Source organism: Oncorhynchus mykiss, chromosome 16, assembly GCF_057628025.1.
Source record: "Oncorhynchus mykiss isolate SJ-2025 chromosome 16, ASM5762802v1, whole genome shotgun sequence".
Taxonomy (NCBI): Eukaryota; Metazoa; Chordata; class Actinopteri; order Salmoniformes; family Salmonidae; genus Oncorhynchus; species Oncorhynchus mykiss.
In genome coordinates this window covers 9,006,498-9,027,473 of record NC_143037.1, presented here as the reverse complement: position 1 = coordinate 9,027,473, position 20,976 = coordinate 9,006,498, and the positions used below count along the sequence as shown (strand labels likewise).

At 43.7% G+C, this 20,976-nt stretch overlaps 1 protein-coding gene across 1 annotated transcript; it reads left to right on the top strand.

The window, feature by feature from the left end:
- The first annotated feature begins 224 nt into the window (after positions 1-224).
- On the top strand, positions 225-20,808 carry mmp25b (matrix metallopeptidase 25b). The gene is made up of 11 exons (XM_036946104.2): positions 225-675; positions 839-968; positions 7,002-7,134; positions 7,578-7,722; positions 7,980-8,290; positions 8,488-8,667; positions 14,791-14,890; positions 15,952-16,034; positions 19,433-19,585; positions 19,853-20,140; positions 20,522-20,808. The coding sequence occupies exons 2-11, from the start codon at positions 858-860 to the stop codon at positions 20,788-20,790; spliced, it is 1,773 nt and encodes a 590-aa protein (XP_036801999.2). The 5' UTR covers positions 225-675; positions 839-857; the 3' UTR covers positions 20,791-20,808.
- The last annotated feature ends 168 nt before the right edge of the window (positions 20,809-20,976 follow it).

Sequence of the window (20,976 nt, the reverse complement as noted above, 5' to 3'; positions counted from 1 at the left end):
ATGTTATTCTAATACAGTGTATTTCCCTTATGGTGACCATCTTCTCAGGTTGAACTGGAGTTAGCTAATTGCTCATTTCTAGCTATTATCATCCATGCAGCATTACTTATGGGATACAACATTCTCCCATTGTACGATTGACAACATCACAATGGTGTAAGTATCAAAGTTTCACAATGCGGAAAAGGCAAATGTGATTTATTGCTTCTTTCGCTTATGATGCAATCTCTCACTTCAGAATCCTGTTGAGCAGCAATAGACATGCAAGTGCTTCTCTTCAAAACAATGCAAAAAGGCACATTTTTTTGCCAGATTGTGATGATACAGATACAAGATCTTTAAAACATCCTAAAACATTGGCATTTCTGTCTGATGTCTAGATACACAGTATCTAGTTCTTAATGATTATGATACCAAAACAAAAACGACTGATCATATTGTAACTTTATCTCATGCAAATACATTCTTTAAGCATGTTTAACTGACTTTCTACAGAATGTGGTATGAAATACTTTGAACAAACGTAGATGTTTTTGGCAGTTTTATTGTGTGTGTGTGTGTGTGTGCAATGACACAGAGGAAGTGAGGGTGGAGAACCACTAACCACATTGATCAATTCCTTTTTGCCCTGCCTAGTCCTTAGAAGAAACTAACGCAGCAGGAGATAAAGAAACGGTATAGTACAGCGATTCACAAAATATCTTCAGAAGCAACATAACAGTAAAGTGAAAAGGCATGGTTGTTTTAAGTTTCTATAGGATGCCAACCTGTGCTGAAAATTTGGAAAAAAAGTTTGGAAATGTTTGGACAGATTTCTAATGGTAAATGTGTGATGCAGGGTTGATATTCACGGGAAAATGTTTGGCACTGTGTGTGGACTGATATGGATGACCGTTACCGTGAGCTTGTTCATCTCAACGGGACATCCCTCGCCCACACCGATGCCTGACCAGTATGCCAGAGGACTGGTGAGTTGTTCTATGTTGTCTTCATTTTTTACCTTGTCAAACCCGCTTTACTTAGTATAAAATAAATGTGCTCCATCGAAACCATTCGTATATTTTTGTTTATAGACTTTTTTTTTGTTTCGCTTATAGCCTATGTATGTAAATCATTGTTTGGAATTTCAGACGTAGCCACAACGATATTTAGAAAATGTTTAGCCTGCATTTTTTTTTGGGGGGGGGGGGGGGAATAAACATATATTAATACCACCCAAGGTGTTTGAAATCTAAAAAGGAAACAACCGTTAAACGTTATTGACTTTCGGAACAATGTGTGGTAAACCACTATGGGGCACACCCTCTTTTGACAGTTGACAAATCAAAATTTCATATGACTGATGAACAGTCCTGAGATTTAACTCCCTCAGTGCTGTAGTGCAACAATACACAGTAGGCCTCTGCATTAACTCACTCTGCTCCAGCGAGTTAGTGCACAGAGATTAGAGCAGTGGTTCCCAAATTTGTTATAGTCCTCTACCCCTTCAAACATTCAACCTCCAGCTGCGTCCTCTAGCAACGGGGTCAGCGCACTCTTAAATGTTTTTTTTTTGCCATCATTGTAAGCCTGCCACACACACACTATACAATACATTTATTAAACATAAGAATGAGTGTGAGTTTTTGTCACAACCCGGTTTGTGGGAAGTTACAAAAAGCTCTGATAGGACCAAGGCACAAATAATAATATAATAATAATCAATAATTTTGCTCTTTATTTAGCCATCTTACATATAAAACCTTATTGGTTAATCGAAAATTGTGCTTGAAAGGATGCACATAACTCTGCAATGTTGGGTTGTATTGGAGAGAGTCTCAGTCTTAAATCATTTTCTACAAACAGTCTGTGCCTGTATTTAGTTTTCATGCTAGTGTGGGCCGAGAATCCAGTCTCACATAGGTACGTGGTTGCAAAGGGCATCAGTGTCTTAACAGCGCGATGTGCCAAGGCAGGAAACTCTGAATGCAGCCCAATCCAGAAATCTGGCAGTGGCTTCTGATTAAATTCAATTTTCACAGAACCTCTTGTTGCAATTTCGATGAGGCTCTCTTGTTCAGATATTGGTAAGTGGACTGGAGGCAGGGCATAAAAGGGATAATGAATCCAGTTGTTTGTGTCATCCGTTTCGGGAAACTACCTGCGTAATTGTGCACCCAACTGACTCCGGTGCTTCGCTATATCACATTTGACATTGTCAATCATACAATGATGGAAAGACCTGTGTGTTGTCCTTGTTAATGCAGACAAAGAGGAGATCAAATTTGTCCTGCACATTGAATATACAGTGCCTTGCGAAAGTATTCGGCCCCCTTGAACTTTGCGACCTTTTGCCACATTTCAGGCTTCAAACATAAAGATATAAAACTGTATGTTTTTGTGAAGAATCAACAACAAGTGGGACACAATCATGAAGTGGAACGACATTTATTGGATATTTCAAACTTTTTTAACAAATCAAAAACTGAAAAATTGGGCGTGCAAAATTATTCAGCCCCTTTACTTTCAGTGCAGCAAACTCTCTCCAGAAGTTCAGTGAGGATCTCTGAATGATCCAATGTTGACCTAAATGACTAATGATGATAAATACAATCCACCTGTGTGTAATCAAGTCTCCGTATAAATGCACCTGCACTGTGATAGTCTCAGAGGTCCGTTAAAAGCGCAGAGAGCATCATGAAGAACAAGGAACACACCAGGCAGGTCCGAGATACTGTTGTGAAGAAGTTTAAAGCCGGATTTGGATACAAAAAGATTTCCCAAGCTTTAAACATCCCAAGGAGCACTGTGCAAGCGATAATATTGAAATGGAAGGAGTATCAGACCACTGCAAATCTACCAAGACCTGGCCATCCCTCTAAACATTCAGCTCATACAAGGAGAAGACTGATCAGAGATGCAGCCAAGAGGCCCATTATCACTCTGGATGAACTGCAGAGATCTACAGCTGAGGTGGGAGACTCTGTCCATAGGACAACAATCAGTCGTATATTGCACAAATCTGGCCTTTATGGAAGAGTGGCAAGAAGAAAGCCATTTCTTAAAGATATCTATAAAAAGTGTTGTTTAAAGTTTGCCACAATCCACCTGGGAGACACACCAAACATGTGGAAGAAGGTGCTCTGGTGAGATGAAACCAAAATTGAACTTTTTGGCAACAATGCAAAACGTTATGTTTGGCGTAAAAGCAACACAGCTCATCACACCATCCCCACTGTCAAACATGGTGGTGGCAGCATCATGGTTTGGGCCTTCTTTTCTTCAGCAGGGACAGGGAAGACGGTTAAAATTGATGGGAAGATGGATGGAGCCAAATACAGGACCATTCTGGAAGAAAACCTGATGGAGTCTGCAAAAGACCTGAGACTGGGACAGAGATTTGTCTTCCAACAAGACAATGATCCAAAACATAAAGCAAAATCTACAATGGAATGGTTCAAAAATAAACATATCCAGGTGTTAGAATGGCCAAGTCAAAGTCCAGACCTGAATCCAATCGAGAATCTGTGGAAAGAACTGAAAACTGCTGTTCACAAATGTTCTCCATCCAACCTCACTGAGCTCGAGCTGTTTTGCAAGGAGGAATGGGAAAACATTTCAGTCTCTCGTTGTGCAAAACTGATAGAGACATACCCCAAGCGACTTACAGCTGTAATCGCAGCAAAAGGTGGCGCTACAAAGTATTAACTTAAGGGGGCTGAATAATTTTGCACGCCCAATTTTTCAGTTTTTGATTTGTTAAAAAAGTTTGAAATATCCAATAAATGTCGTTCCACTTCATGATTGTGTCCCACTTGTTGTTGATGCTTCACAAAAAAATACAGTTTTATATCTTTATGTTTGAAGCCTGAAATGTGGCAAAAGGTCGCAAAGTTCAAGGGGGCCGAATACTTTCGCAAGGCACTGTAGTTGCGGAGAGTCCCTGTAATCCTAGATTCAGATCATTCAGGCGAGAAAAAACATCACCCAGATAGGCCAGTCGCGTGAGAAACTTGTCATCATGCAAACGGTCAGACAAGTTTACATTATGGTCAGTGAAGAAAACTTTAAGCTCGTCTCTCAATTTAAAAAAAAAACGTGTCAATACTTTGCCCCTTGATAACCAGAGCCCTTCTGTATGTTGTAAAAGCATTACATGGTCGCTGCCCATATCATTGCAAAGTGCAGAAAATACAAGAGAGTTCAGGGGCCTTGCTTTAGCAAAGTTAAACATGTTCACTGTAGTGTCCAAAATGTATTTCAAGCTGTCAGGCATTCCCTTGGCAGCAAGAGCCTCTCAGTGGATGCTGCAGTGTACCCAAGTGGCGTCAGGAGCAACTGCTTGCACGCGCGTTACCACTCCATTATGTCAACCTGTCATGGGTTTTGCGCCATCAGTACCGATACCAACATGAGCAGCAGCTACGTTTGGCTACATAGGTTTCCATAGGTGGAATTCCCGCAAGAGAGTAACGGTTAATGTGATTGGATGTTAATGGTTTGACTAGGCTACCTGTATTTGACATTGTGTTGTTATTTCGCTGAACACTAGATGCTTTAATTTTATTTTTGGCAGTGAAACGAGGCTAGTCAAGCAAGAAAAAAATCCTCACCCAAATGTATAGCTGTTACATCTACCCCTGCCACGCCGCCAACTCCTCATCCAGTGTCTCCCTAAACCTGCCGCCACTCCCCCAGTGATCTCTCGCTCTCTGTCTCTATGTGGGTGTATGTGATTGTGTGAGTAGAGACATGTGTGCTGGAGGCAGAGCAGATCCCCACCATCTGCAACCTGTTCCATAATCAAGACATCTACAAATAATCAACACTGCCACCTCCATGCTGCCAGATCGTAGCCTCTGCTCAGTCAGTCTGCATTTCAAGCCATTTGTTCCTGCATTGATCTTGTTATCCCGTTGTGCAGGTCTTCCCTAGGTAGACGCTGCTTTTCTCTCTGCTACAGTACCGTCCGTTCTGACTCTGGTCCCTGTCTCCCTCGTCTCGTCAGTCCTGTTTCCCTGCCCTGGACCCCCGTTCTACTGCTTCTTTAAATTCCGCTCCTGACCTGCTTACCTGGCTCCTACTCCCCTTGCCCCAGCCTTAGCCTCAGTTCCTGGCTCCTTGCTACCTGGCCAAGCTGGTAGCAAGGAGCCAGCAGAGAACTGGAAGGAGAGGCGGCCAAAGGAGGAATTGGCCCTGGGGTGACCAGTGAAATACACCTGCTGGAGCGCATGGGTGGGCGCTGCTATGGTGACCAGCGGTGACCAGCAAGTTGAGATAAGGCGGGACTTTACATAGCAGGGTCTTGTAGATGACCTGGATTCAGTGGGTTTGGCGACGAGTATGAAGCGAGGGCCAGCCAATGAGAGTGTACAGCTCGCATTGGTGGGTAGTATATGGGGCTTTGGTGACCAAACGAATGGCACTGTGATAGACTGCATCCAATTTGTTGAGTAGGGTGTTGGTGACTGTTTTGTAAATGACATCGCCAAGGTCAATGAATAGTGTGTAGGCAGCGTGTAGGCAGCGATCGGTTGAAGAGCATGCATTTAGTTTTACTTGTATTTAAGAGCAGTTGGAGGCTACAGAAGGAGAGTTGTATGGCATTGAAGCTTGTCTGGAGGGTAGTTAACACAGTGTCCAAAGAAGGGCCAGAAGTATACAGAATGGTGTCGTCTACATAGAGGTGGATCAGAGACTCACCAACAGCAAGAGCGACATCATTGATGTATACAGAGAAGAGAGTTGGCACAAGAATTGAACCCTGTGGCACCCCCATAGAGACTGCCAGAGGTCCGGACAACAGGCCTTCAGATTTGACACACTGAATTCTTTCGAAAAAGTAGATGGTGAGCCAGGCGAGGCAGTCATTTTATAAACCTTAGTTTCTCTGTAAATACCTTAGTTATCTTATCCCTGTTGGGTTGACCTGCTCTAACCCGCCGAACAATAGCCCGTTGGAAAATATAAATGGACTGTTTGAAAATGTGAGAAAAAAAGTAAAAGTAAGAATAATTTATTTAGAAAATGTGAATCACATTTTTATTTGGCGTACCCCCGAAGGCATTGCGCAGTAGTACCTGGGAATACCTGGACTAGAGGAATGGAACATGCAATATGACACCCTGGATCAGAGCTAGCATTAACCCTGCAAACCTCATTAACCCTCTATCTGACACCAGGTTATGAAATATTTATAGTTAAACAATGAACAGATTCTTCATCACATAAAAGCCACACAAAACAATGAAAATACCCATTGTATCACCGCCGTTGTGTCTAATGTGTTGAATCAGTTATGTGTGTAAGCTTTCAGGGCTAGGCCTAGCTAGTTGGCTATCCTGAACGCGATCAGCTAGCTACTTGGCTATCCTGAGCGCAATCAGCTAGCTAGCTGGCTATCCTGAGCGCAATCAGCTAGCTAGTTGGCTATCCTGAGCGCAATCAGCTAGCTAGTTGGCTATCCTGAGCGCAATCAGCTAGCTAGTTGGCTATCCTGAGCGCGATCAGCTAGCTAGTTGGCTATCCTGAGCGTGATCAGTGATCAGGGATTCACAGTCTGGTTTCACTCAGGATTCACTGAATTACAGCAAGACCTGAAGAGAGAAACACTATGTTGATGGTAATTGTGTGGTACTAGAACATCTCGGGGATGAACACATACCACATGACCTTGACAAAGGTTCAAGGGTTTTTTTATTAGTCACATTTAAAAACATGAAATGACAGGAATTTAAGACAGGAACTAAATAAAAACATCAAAATACATTAAATATAAAAGTCCTTCAAATATCAAAGTGCAGTTTATGATTGAGATATTGTCTCAAGTCATATTGTCTGTTTTAGGTGATACCGGGAATGTCTCTGGTTAAAAAGGTATATAACACTGGGAAGGCAAAGTCCCTGAGGTGGTTTGTCCCTGGAGCGCCGTGTGCAGGGGGTGGCTTTCATCAGCTGGGATGCTCCTTAGTATCACAACAACTGACATCAAAGTCTGCTTCTCCTCATCTGCTCTCTGTTAGGATTGGTTGAGCCGGTATGGGTACCTCCCTCCTCCTGATCCTCGCACGAGCAAGCTGCAGACGAAGGATGGGGTCGAGCAGGCGATCCGCGAGATGCAGAGATTCGGAGGGCTCGAGGAAACGGGCAGACTGGGTAAGCCACTGTGAACTTACAGTAAAGCTTTGTCACTTGACCCTTTACCCAACTGTAAAGTCTTTCATTGCAACTTGTGTGTGCACAAACACCGGTGATATTCTGTGAGGGGCCTTGAAGACACAAAAAACGGTTTTCAATTAACATTAAGATGCTTGAAACCATTGGTAACACTTTAACAATTTTTAAGCAGAGGTAAGCATGTATTATATTTTACAATGTCTTATAACAAGGCTCATAAATGTTGTCTCTACGCATAAAGTGTTCCACCGTCTCAAATTGACTGTTTGGATCATTATAAGATGCTTATAAAACATTATAAATGGGTCATACATGCTCATGATGAGTCTCACAATGCATTATAACAGGATTATAATGCATTATACCTGGATGCTTTAAGTCACCGGGTGTCATATGTGACTGTCTTGCCTCTGTATTTTCAGATAAAGACACTCTCAATCTCATGCAGACGCCTAGATGCTCTCTCCCTGACATTGTGGGATCAGAGGACATGTTGAAAAGGAAGAAGAGGAGGAAGAGATACGCCCTGTCAGGCCTTCGCTGGGATAGGACCGACCTGACATGGAGGTGTGCAAAATTTGTCGCTGGGACAAACAGTTTCACACATTTGAGTATTCTTCTGTGTAGTGTAGTACTGAGCAGACCTGGGTTCAAATAGTATTTGTCATCTTTCAAATGCTTTGAGCATTTGATTTTAGCCTGCCTGGAGTGTCAAATGGGTGTCATTGGTTCCTTTGCACCAGGTACTGTGCCATACCTGGTAAGTAGTATAATAGTGTGTTTTATTTATTTGTTTGTACTACTGATGTCCTTCCTGTATCCAGCGTCCACAGTTACCCAAACCCCTCCCGTTCGACCTCTGTCTTCCGCCCGGACACGGTGGAGGCGATCCTGACTCTGGCCTTCAAGGCCTGGAGTGACGTGGCCCCCCTCAGCTTCCGACAGCTCTCTGGGAGCGACAGAGAAGATATGGGGCCCGGAGGGGACATCCGAGTGTCTTTTACCCGCTCGCTCCATGACGACGGGTACCCTTTCGACGGTAGAGGGGGCACCCTTGCCCACGCCTTCTTCCCGGGGAGGGATGACGTCGCGGGGGACACGCACTTCGATGACGATGAGTACTGGAGCTATGGAGGTATTTAAAGATAGTCGGATGGATGGATGGATGGATGGATGGATGGATGGATGGATGGATAGATGGATGGATGGATGGATGCATGGGTGGATGGGTGGATGGGTGGAAGGATGGATCTTCAATTACCACAATAAATACAGACAGAGAGAGAGATGCTATTGACCGACTGATTAACACAGCACCTGCTGTTTTCTCAGGGGACAGCAGTAGCACAGACCTCTTCACAGTGGCGGTGCATGAGTTTGGCCACGCCCTAGGTCTGTCCCACTCCTCCTCGGATCCCTCCATTATGAGGCCCTACTACCAGGGAGCTGTGAAAGACATCTCCTCCTACAACCTTCCTCTGGATGACAGGATGGCTATTCAAGAGCTCTACGGTAGGGTGTCTTATTTGATGGACTGTTTTTTTTAAATAGATTCTTTAAGGATTCTATATTATGTTGAGAGTTGTGGGAAAGATAGACAGAAAATGTGTCACAAAGGCAGTGGGCTGGATTCAAAACCCACGCCGGAATCCGACGAACGTGTGTGGAGTATGCAGTGGCACTAACCGCTAGACCACCCAGGCCACACCAACCCATAACTCTAACCCTAAACCTACCCTAACTCTAATTCTAACCCTAACCCCAGAACCTTAACACTAACCATAAACCAACATAAGCTAACCATAACTAAATGGGAAATTCAATGTAGGTTTCTTGGTCAGTCATGTCACTTAGTTTTTCCCCTTGGTGCCACATCTGTCCTTGTCTTTTACACCACCTCTATTTGCATAACCCAAACCTCCCTCTTTCCTCAACCCTTTTCCTTCCTCTTTCTGGCTTAACAGTGGTGGGGTTATTTCCTGCCCTTACGCTACTGTTGTTGTTTACGCACTCGCTTTAGTTATAAAATACGATATTACAGTGTTAGGATTTCACAATGCCATTCAGGGAAACAGATCCTAATTTTGGTGCACATAGAAAGGAGTCCTGAGTGCATTCAGGTGTGTGTGCCGCAACAGATGTTCTTCAAAATAGACAAAACATAGGCTCGTTATGTTCAGAAAAATCCAAAGTATGATGCCATGTTATCTTGTAACTGTACATCAAACATAGTGAACGTAAACATTGACATTGAGGGAAATGCTGTAAATTAAGACGACTCTATGCAGTTTGAAAGATGAGACGTTGAGTATTATAAGAAACACCGCTTTGATGTCATACAAGCAACACCTGACTGTAAGTAAGCATTTCACGGTAAGGTGAAATGTTGTATACCTGTTGTATTTGGCGCATGTGACAAATAAAATGTTATTTAATTTGACATGAGTTTTATGATATGAAAATGTGAAGTGCATATTTGGAACGTTTGAGCCAGAGCTCTGAAGTCATATAGATCATGTTACTGTACACCCACTGCGTTCCAATTTAGACATTTATCTGTGTCCAAATCTGCCATTTTCAACCCATATACGGGTATGTGTCTTCACTGACATTTTCAACCTGTCCCTGACTGAGTCTGTTATACCAACATGTTTCAAGCAGACCTCAATAGTCCCTGTACCCAAGAACACCAAGGTAACCTGCCTAAAGGACTACTGACCCGTAGCACTCACGTCTGTAGCCCTGAAGTTCTTTGAAAGGTTGGCTCAAATCAACACCATTATCCCAGAATTCCTAGACCCACTCCAATTTGCATACCAGCCCAACAGATCCATAGATGATGCAATCTCTATTGCACTCAACACTGCCCATTCACACCTGGACAAAAGGAACACCTATGTGAGAATGCTATTCACTGACTGCAGCTCAGTGTTCAACACCATAGTGCCCTCGAAGTTCATCACTAAGCTAAGGACCCTGGGACTAAACAGCTCCCTCTGAAAATGGATCCTGGACATCCCGACTGGCCTCCCCTAGGTGGTGAGGGTAGGTAACAAAACAACCGCCACGCTGATCCTCAAAATGGGAGCCCCTCAGGGGTGCCAGGTCAGAGTACTCCTGTACTCCCTGTTCCCTCATGACTGCATGACCAGGCACGACTCCAACACCATCATCAAGTTTGCCGATGACACAACAGTGGTATGCCTGATCATCGACAACAATGAGACAGCCTATAGGCAGAAGGTCAGAGACCTGATGGTGTGGTGCCAGGACAACAACCTCTCCCTCAATGTGATCAAGACAAAGGAGATGATTATGGACTGCAGGAAAAGGAGGACCGAGCACACCCCCATTCTCATCGATGGGGCTGCAGTGGAACAGGTTGAGAGCTTCAAGTTCCTTGGTGTCCACATCACCAACAAACTATCATGGTCCAAACACACCAAGACAGTCGTGAAGAGGGCACAACAAAGCCTTTTCCCCCTCAGGAGACTGAAGAGATTTGGCATGGGTCCTCAGATCCTCAAAAGGTTTTACAGCTGCACCATTGAGAGCATACTGACTGCTTGCATCACTGAATGGTATGGCAACTGCACAGCCTCCAAACACAAGGCCGAAACAGAGGCTAGTGGGTATAGCCCAGTACATCACTGGGCCAAGCTTCCTGTCATCCAGGACCTCTATACCAGGTGGTGTCAGAGGAATGCCCTACAAATTGTCAAAGACTCCAGCCACCCTAGTCATAGACTGTTCTCTCGGCTACTGCACGGCAAGCGGTACAGAAGCGCCAAGTCTAGGTCCAAAAGGCTTCTTAACAGATTCTACCCCCAAGCCATAAGACTCCTGGACAGCTAATCAAATGGCCACCCAGACCCGTCTTTTAAGCTGCTGCTACTCTCTGTTTGTAATCTATGCATAGTCATTTTAACTCTACCTACATGTACATATTACCTCAGTTACCTCAACTAACCCGGTGCCCCCGCACATTGACTCCCAGTACCCCCTGTATATAGCCTCCACATTGACTCTGTCCCGGTACCCCCTGTATATAGCCTCCACATTGACTCTGTACCGGTACCCCCTGTATATAGCCTCCACATTGACTCTGTCCCGGTACCCCCTGTATATAGCCTCCACATTGACTTTGTCCCGGTACCCCCTGTATACAGCCTCCACATTGACTCTGTACCGGTACCCCCTGTATATAGCCTCCACTGACTCTGTACCGGTACCCCCTGTATATAGCCTCCACATTGACTCTGTACCGTAACACCCTGTATATAGCCTCCACATTGATTCTGTACCGGTACCCCCTGTATATAGCCTCCACATTGACTCTGTACCGTAACACCCTGTATATAGCCTCCACATTGATTCTGTACCGGTACTCCCTGTATATAGCCTCCACATTGACTCTGTACCGGTACCCCCTGTATACAGCCTCCTCATTGACTCTGTACCGGTAGACCCTGTATATAGCGTCCACATTGACTCTGTACCGGTACCCCCTGTATATAGCCTCCACATTGACTCTGTACCGGTACCCCCTGTATATAGCCTCCACATTGACTATGTACCGGTTCCCCCTGAATATAGCGTCCACATTGACTCTGTACCGTAACACCCTGTATATAGCCTCCACATTGATTCTGTACCGGTACCCCCTGTATATAGCCTCCACATTGACTCTGTACCGTAACACCCTGTATATAGCCTCCACATTGATTCTGTACCGGTACCCCCTGAATATAGCGTCCGCATTGACTCTGTACCGGTACCCCCTGTATACAGCCTCCACATTGACTCTGTACCGGTAGACCCTGTATATAGCGTCCACATTGACTCTGTACCGGTACCCCCTGTATATAGCCTCCACATTGACTCTGTACCGGTACCCCCTGTATATAGCCTCCACATTGACTATGTACCGGTTCCCCCTGAATATAGCGTCCACATTGACTCTGTACCGTAACACCCTGTATATAGCGTCCACATTGACTCTGTACCGGTACCCCCTGAATATAGCCTCCACATTGACTCTGTACCGGTACCCCCTGTATATAGCCTCCACATTGACTCTGTACCGTAACACCCTGTATATAGCCTCCGCATTGACTATGTACCGGTACCCCCTGTATACAGCCTCCGCATTGACTCTGTACCGGTACCCCCTGTATATAGCCTCCACATTGACTCTGTACCGGTACCCCCTGTATATAGCCTCCACATTGACTATGTACCGGTTCCCCCTGAATATAGCGTCCACATTGACTCTGTACCGTAACACCCTGTATATAGCCTCCACATTGATTCTGTACCGGTACCCCCTGTATATAGCCTCCACATTGACTCTGTACCGTAACACCCTGTATATAGCCTCCACATTGATTCTGTACCGGTACCCCCTGAATATAGCGTCCGCATTGACTCTGTACCGGTACCCCCTGTATACAGCCTCCACATTGACTCTGTACCGGTAGACCCTGTATATAGCGTCCACATTGACTCTGTACCGGTACCCCCTGTATATAGCCTCCACATTGACTCTGTACCGGTACCCCCTGTATATAGCCTCCACATTGACTATGTACCGGTTCCCCCTGAATATAGCGTCCACATTGACTCTGTACCGTAACACCCTGTATATAGCGTCCACATTGACTCTGTACCGGTACCCCCTGAATATAGCCTCCACATTGACTCTGTACCGGTACCCCCTGTATATAGCCTCCACATTGACTCTGTACCGTAACACCCTGTATATAGCCTCCGCATTGACTATGTACCGGTACCCCCTGTATACAGCCTCCGCATTGACTCTGTACCGGTACCCCCTGTATACAGCCTCCACATTGACTCTGTACCGGTACCCCCTGTATATAGCGTCCACATTGACTCTGTACCGGTACCCCCTGTATATAGCCTCCACATTGACTCTGTACCGGTACCCCCTGTATATAGCCTCCACATTGACTATGTACCGGTACCCCCTGAATATAGCGTCCACATTGACTCTGTACCGGTACCCCCTGTATATAGCCTCCAAATTGACTCTGTACCGGTACCCCCTGTATATAGCCTCCACATTGACTCTGTACCGGTACCCCCTGAATATAGCGTCCACATTGACTCTGTACCGGTACCCCCTGAATATAGCCTCCACATTGACTCTGTACCGGTACCCCTGTATATAGCGTCCACATTGACTCTGTACCGGTACCCCCTGTATATAGCCTCCACATTGACTATGTACCGGTACCCCCTGTATATAGCCTCCACATTGACTCTGTACCGTAACACCCTGTATATAGCCTCCACATTGACTCTGTACCAGTACCCCCTGTATATAGCCTCCACATTGACTCTGTCCCGGTACCCCCTGTATATAGCCTCCACATTGACTCTGTACCGGTACCCCCTGTATATAGCCTCCACATGGACTCTGTACCGGTACCCCCTGTATATAGCCTCCACATGGACTCTGTACCAGTACCCCCTCTATATAGCCTCCACATTGACTCTGTACCGGTACCCCCTGTATATAGCCTCCACATTGACTCTGTACCGTAACACCCTGTATATAGCCTCCACATTGACTCTGTACCGTAACACCCTGTATATAGCCTCCACATTGACTATGTACCGGTACCCCCTGTATATAGCCTCCACATTGACTCTGTACCGTAACACCCTGTATATAGCCTCCACATTGACTCTGTACCAGTACCCCCTGTATCTAGCCTCCACATTGACTCTGTACCAGTACCCCCTGTATATAGCCTCCACATTGACTCTGTACCGGTACCCCCTGTATATAGCCTCCACATTGACTCTGTACCGGTACCCCCTGTATATAGCCTCCACATTGACTCTGTACCGGTACCCCCTGTATATAGCCTCCACATTGACTATGTACCGGTACCCCCTGTATATAGCCTCCACATTGACTCTGTACCGTAACACCCTGTATATAGCCTCCACATTGACTCTGTACCAGTACCCCCTGTATCTAGCCTCCACATTGACTCTGTACCAGTACCCCCTGTATATAGCCTCCACATTGACTCTGTACCGGTACCCCCTGTATATAGCCTCCACATTGACTCTGTACCGGTACCCCCTGTATATAGCCTCCACATTGACTCTGTACCGTAACACCCTGTATATAGCCTCCACATGGACTCTGTACCGGTACCCCCTGTATATAGCCTCCACATTGACTCTGTACCGTAACACCCTGTATATAGCCTCCACATTGACTATGTACCGGTACCCCCTGAATATAGCGTCCGCATTGACTCTGTACCGGTACCCCCTGTATATAGTCCTGCTTGTTATTTTACTGCTGCTGTTTAATTATTTGTTACTTTTATTTTCAATGTTTTACTTTTTTCTTAACTACTTAAAGCATTGTTGGTTAAGGGCTTGTAAGTAAGCATTTCACTGTAAGGTCTACAGCTGTTGTATTCGGCGCATGTGACTAATAACATTTGATTTGATTTGATATGAGTGTAAAGGGTTAAGTCATAACGCGTTGGAGAAGATCCAAGGTTCCTCCCTTTTGACCTTTTCCGCCAATTTCGTTTTGAGAAGGAGGCGAGGAGAGAGTACGATTCACCCTTTCTCTCTCCCCAGGGAGGAAGGAGAGCAAGCCTACAGTGCACCCTGGTGGCAGTGGTTCAACTCCCAGTCACCCTCGCCTGCCCAGTCCTCCACCTCCAAGGCCAACAAAACAGTGAGTGAAAACATGATTCACACTATAGACCAGACTGGAACCATACTGTGCTGGCCGGAATGGTTTCTTTTCACATGGTCGGTTCCAGCAACTAAGGTTAACCAGGCCATCCCAGTACAGCTTGGCTTGGCTCAGCTCGGTTTGACTGAGTAGTGTGAAATGGGTACAATATTTCTTATCTGTCCAAACAGGATTAAGCTAATTGTCTCTCCATGGTTCTCAGACGCAGATGTGTGACGGACACGAAGGACAGACATCAAACATTTTTGTCCATCATTTTTCACGTCCATCTTAAATTCAAAATGTTAGCTAGCGAGATACATAAATGATACTGTAGCTGCTGAGATTTAACCTGATAAGAAAATCGTTATTAGATATTTCATAAGTGTAGCTGATGTTGTCATTATGACACAACACATTTGTAATATTGAGTTGCACCGACCCCCCCCCCCCCTTTGCCCTCAGAACAGCTTCAGTTCATTGGGGCATGGACTCTACAAGGTGGCAGTCCACAGGGCAGTCCACAGGGATGCTGACCCATGTTGATTCCAATGCTTCCCACAGTTGTATTGGCTGGATGTCCTTTGTGTGGTAGTCTAGTCCCGATACACACAGAGAACTGTTGAGCATGAAAAACCCAGCAGCGTTGCAGTGCTTGACACAAACCGGTGCACCTGGCACCTACTACCATACCCCGTTCAAAGGCACTTCAATCTTTTGTCTTGCCCATTCACCCTCTGAATGGCGCACATACACAATCCATGTCTCATTTGTCTCAAAGCTTAAAAAATCTTTGTTATTAATAGCCTGTCTCCTCCCCTTCATCAACTCTGATAGAAGTGTATTTAACAAGTGGCATCAATAAGGGATCCTAGCCTTCACCTGGATTCACCTGGTCAGTCAATGTCATGGAAAGAGCAGCTGTTCTTCATGTTTTGTATACTCAGGGTATACAGTAATTGTGTCCTTAATCAATCACTCAAATCACTCACAGTATTGAGTGTCAGGTTGCCACTGAAGTCCAGTGTCTTTACTCTTCTCTGCCTTCCTTCCATGACCAGTTCGGACCGCTCTTTCCAAAGTCGTTGTGAGGGCGGCTTTGATGCTGTGGCAAATATCAGAGGAGAGGTCTTCTTTTTTAAGGGTAAGAGAAATACACCAGTGACAACAGCAGTGACAATGTGTTTACACAATTACACAAACATAAATGCTTTGTCGAACGGCCTATTTTGTCCGCAGAGTTACCGTCGTCACAAAATAAATCTTCAGAGGGGAGGGTTTTTCTTAACAGTAAAGAGTTTTTAAACGGACGTGCTCTTCAGCTAAAAGGGATCCCCTACAGTGACAGAAATATTTCCCGGAAATGACTTACTTGAACATAAAGGGGCACACATACCCACGGCCATGATAACTAGCCTAACAACTAATGATTGTGTGGTTTCATGATTTAAAACATTGATAAATGTTATATCTTATGTGTATGGGACATTCTTGCGGTGGCATTTGCATCTCTCACCTTTACATCCATGATAAACACTTTAAAATGAAAAAATAGTTACACGGGGTGGAAGTAACAAACTGCAAATACTCTCGTTACTGTAATTGAGATATTTTTTGAGTGCTTGTACTTTTTAGATAATTTTTCTAAGTCAGTAATTTAACTTTCACTTAATTAATGATACTACCCATCCCGGGTCCGGGAGCGTAATCATCAACTGACACTAATTAGCATAACGCAACGGACATAAATATTACTAGAAAATATTCCTATTCATGAAAATCACAAGTTAAATATATTGAAACACAGCTTAGCCTTTTGTTAATCACCCTGTCATCTCAGATTTTGAAAATATGCTTCACAGCCAAAGCCAGACAAGCATTTGTGTAAGTTTATCGATAGCCTAGCATAGCATTATGACTAGCTAGCAGCAGGCAACCTGGTGACGAAAGTCAGAAAAACAATCAAATTAAATCGTTTACCTTTGATGAGCTTCGGATGTTTTCACTCACGAGACTCCCAGTTAGATAGCAAATGTCCGTTTCTTCTTCACGTTTGGCTGAGAAATCGACCGGAAATTGCGGTCACTACAATGCCGAAAAATATTCCAAATTAGCTCCATAATATTGACAGAAACATGGCAAACATTGTTTATAATCAATCCTCAAGGTGTTTTTCAAATATCTATTCGATAATATATCAACCGGGACTGGTGGCTTCTTAGTAGGATAGAGAGAAACAGTGGCCGCATTTGTCCTTTACGCACAAAACACTCTGAGAGACTTCAGCTGACCACTGATGCAATGTTGACGTTCAGGCTCATTTTTCAAAATAAACGCCTGAAACTATGTATTGTGACACTAGACACATTAGGGAAGCCATAGAAAACAGGAATCTGGTTGATATCTCATTCACTGCTCAATAGGGACGCATAGGAACGCAGAGCTTTCTAAATAAGAGTCCCTTCTTGATTGGATTTTTCTCAGGCTTTCACCTGCAATATCAGTTCTGTTATACTCACAGACAATATTTTGACAGTTTTAGAAACTTTAGAGTGTTTTCTATCCTAAGCTGTCAATTATATGCATATTCTAGCATCTTGTCCTGACAAAATAGCCGTTTACTTTGGGGACATTATTTATTATGGACAGGCTTCTCCCCATTTTAGCAACTGTTGTATCAATAATTTTTGACCATGAGAGTTCACCTCAACTTGTTTCAATTTCCACATCGTTTATTAAAATATTTATTTGAGACTTAGGGTTTAGTGAATGATTTGTCCCAAATAAAATAATTTTAGTTGTAGAAATATTTACAACTAATTTATTCACTTTGTAAAGTGTTTGTAAAGTGTTGCAGTCACTTCAGTCGCTGTAGTAGCTGACATGTATAGTGTTGAGTCATCCGCATACATAGACACTGCCTTTAAACAAAGCCATGTCATTAGTAAAGATTGAAACAAGTAAAGGGCCTAGACAGCTGCCCTGAGGAATTCCTGATTCTACTTGGATTATGTTGGAGAGGCTTCTGATGGGTTCACCTTGGGGTCATGATAGGGGCTATTACCACATTTTTGATGAATTATAATAATGAATTATGCTTATGTTGTATTAATTAGAAGGGGAAGGGTTATAAGACCCCTCCCCCTTACATTTATAGGGTCCTAGACTACAGATTAACAATAATCATTATCAGCTTTAATATTGTTACACAGTTATTTTTGAGTCTTTGCCTCTTATAAAGAAACGGTCTGAGAGGTGTGTGAGTTATTGCAGTCAAAACAGGGTGTCTGTGAGAAAGCGCCTCAAAGATAAAAGAGATTCATAAGACACAGAACCCTGCAGGGGAGTGAAAGAAATAATAGACTAGTCTGACATACCACTATAAATCAACATGGGGAGTGGACAATTACTGTTGAGCCTTTAGATAACACTGGAACTAGTGTTTGTTTAGCTGTGTATGCATGTGCTTGGTCTCATGAGTAGAAGGTAATGACATAGGCAGTGACATCACTAGAGGTTGACTGCAGGAATAATAAAACAACTGGACCATTTGCTATTTTGCGGAACTTACTCAGAAACACGCGTGCTATGTTCCCGTTGGCAACTTCTGTCTGTAATTGCATTAATAAAGGTTTGATTGATTTACGTAAAGATATTGTCTAATTGCTGATTTCACCAATGAGCCTATGATTGCATATATATATATATATATATATATATATAGGCATACACACACATATATATATATATATATATATGCATATATATATTTTTGTATACATATTATTTTGAATGCTTTAAAGTAAAGCAAATTATTTTTTTGTTTAGATCAATAAAAAAAAAGACTATTAATATACCTTTTTTTATTAAATGTGTCTCCAAGTTTCATGTAATTGGCGTTACTGTCTTGAAAATCACCAATTACAAAGATATACAAGGACCTTGAGCATTCTATCTCCCATGTCAAAGTGTTATTGGGGGAAGGGTTTCAATATTAGAAAAATGATTAGCTAATCACACCCTTTTAGTTTGTCGTAAATTTGAGGATTCCATTGATATTTTGGTGTGTCTATTTCATGAGCGTAATTGGTGTTACTCAATTTAAATGGGAAATTACATTGTGATCGAAATGATTAACCATATCAATTTAGTAAATGCATTTAAAGGGGTTATTAATGACCATAGATTTAAGCTTTCAGAAAATCCTGAATTACCAAAAATGTGTCATTGGTGTGACCATCATTGCTGTTACTACTCTTTCTGGTGGCACAATGTTATTATGATGGTTAAACAATATTGTAAGTCATTATTTAAGCTGCCATATTAGTTGATTTAGAATGGCAAAATGTACCCAAATACATGTAAATAAAATACAGCATCTGGAAGTCCTTTTTGTTGTTGTTGCCTTGCCCAAATGCCACAGCAATTCAAGAACGTCCTGTATATGAACCATACAGGCAACACTCAAGCCCAAATTTGACATAAACAAATAGCATTTCATTTTCCACACAGCCTCTTTACTTATTATGTTGTTTGTGTCAGGTCCACATTTCTGGAGGATGCAGAGGACAGGTAATCTTGTCTCCCTCAACCCAGCCCTGATTAGAAACTTCTGGATGGGGCTCCCCCCTGAAACCAACAAGATTGATGCCGTTTACGAGAGGAAGAGCGATGGCATCATCATCTTCTTCATTGGTGGGAAAGACAACAGCACTGTTGTAGCCTTATGTCATGTTCATTATGGGACGCAACGGAAACATTTTGCAAAGGAAAATTAAAATAAGCATTTCTTATTGGAGGTACTCCCTCCCTGTTTCAGTCAGTTTTCTTCTGTTTGGTGCCTAATGAACATGTCCCTAGTTAGAATTGAAAACATAAGAACTATGCTACAGTGGCTAATATCCTTATGAATGTCATTGTTGTTGTGATGTAAAACAAAGGTGATTTCCTCCTCCTGTGCAGGGGCTCAGTACTGGGTGTTCAAAGACAATGTGGCCCGCCCCGGCTACCCCAGGCCTCTGGCAGAGTGGGGGATGAGGACCAAGGACGGCGAAAAAGTGGAAAGAGTGGAGGCTGCCTTCGTGTGGGCCCACAACGGGAAGACCTATCTATTCAGCATGGGTGAGTTCTGGAAGTTCGACGAGGGCCGAAAGGAGGAGGGGAGGAAGCCGGAGGGGGGCTACCCCAAAGACGCAGCCCTCTGGAGAGGGGTGCCAGCGGACCCCGATGACATCATCAGCTGGGGAGAAGGTGAGGCCTTGAAAAAGACTTGAGCCTTGATGAGATGAAGGTGGGCTGCAGTGTTAATGTAGAGAAAGTGATAGTTCAGTGTTGTTCTACATAGCTAGGGCCAGTTGATTTTCTGGGCCATGTGACGTGTCAGGGAAAGTCTCTGCTTGGACACCTTGCTCACATGTAACCACCGTTGAGCTCTAAAACTATAGTTAGTTATTATTCAGTTGGTTGAAACTAGTGAGCAAAATACTTTCTAGACCTCAACTCTGCTTAAAGTCCAACCAAATAAATTATCTAAGTCTGCATCTTAGCTTGCAATGTCATGCACAATCATTAAACAGCCCACCTGCGTTTCAAAGCATTTTAAACCAATTGTTTGATTATGTTACCTTCTAGGAGATGCGTACTTCTTTAAGGACAACCTCTATTGGGTCATGCAGAGAGGAGGACTGGACCAAGATAATGTCACTCCAAAATCCATTGCGGTGGATTGGCTCAGGTGTCCACATGTACCCACACCTACACCCCACCTTCCAGCCAATCCTCATCCAAGGGGAAAAGACTGCAGCTGTGACTTGAGCAGAGCATCTGCAATTCCCATTTGCAGTTGGTTGATCCTGCTATCTGTTGTGGTTCAGCTGATTTGTTTTAAATTAACAAGGTAATACAATTTGTAAAACACAGTCATGTCTACTCCTTTCTGAAAGTTGAATGATTATTTGAAAGGTATGTTTTGAGTAAGGGTGACTGTCTTTCTCTCTGCTATAGTCCTGCACTTATACCAATGGAGGGTAACATTGTCCTTCAAGGTAAAACATAGACGAGGTTGCAGATGTTGATGCAACTCAAAA

Coding starts and splice junctions, on each gene's coding strand:
- mmp25b (XM_036946104.2), top strand. CDS start 858: ATGTTTGGCACTGTGTGTGGACTGATATGGATGACCGTTACCGTGAGC. Junction 7,135..7,577: donor CGAGGAAACGGGCAGACTGG/GTAAGCCACTGT, acceptor CTGTATTTTCAG/ATAAAGACACTCTCAATCTC. Junction 19,586..19,852: donor CATCATCATCTTCTTCATTG/GTGGGAAAGACA, acceptor CCTCCTGTGCAG/GGGCTCAGTACTGGGTGTTC.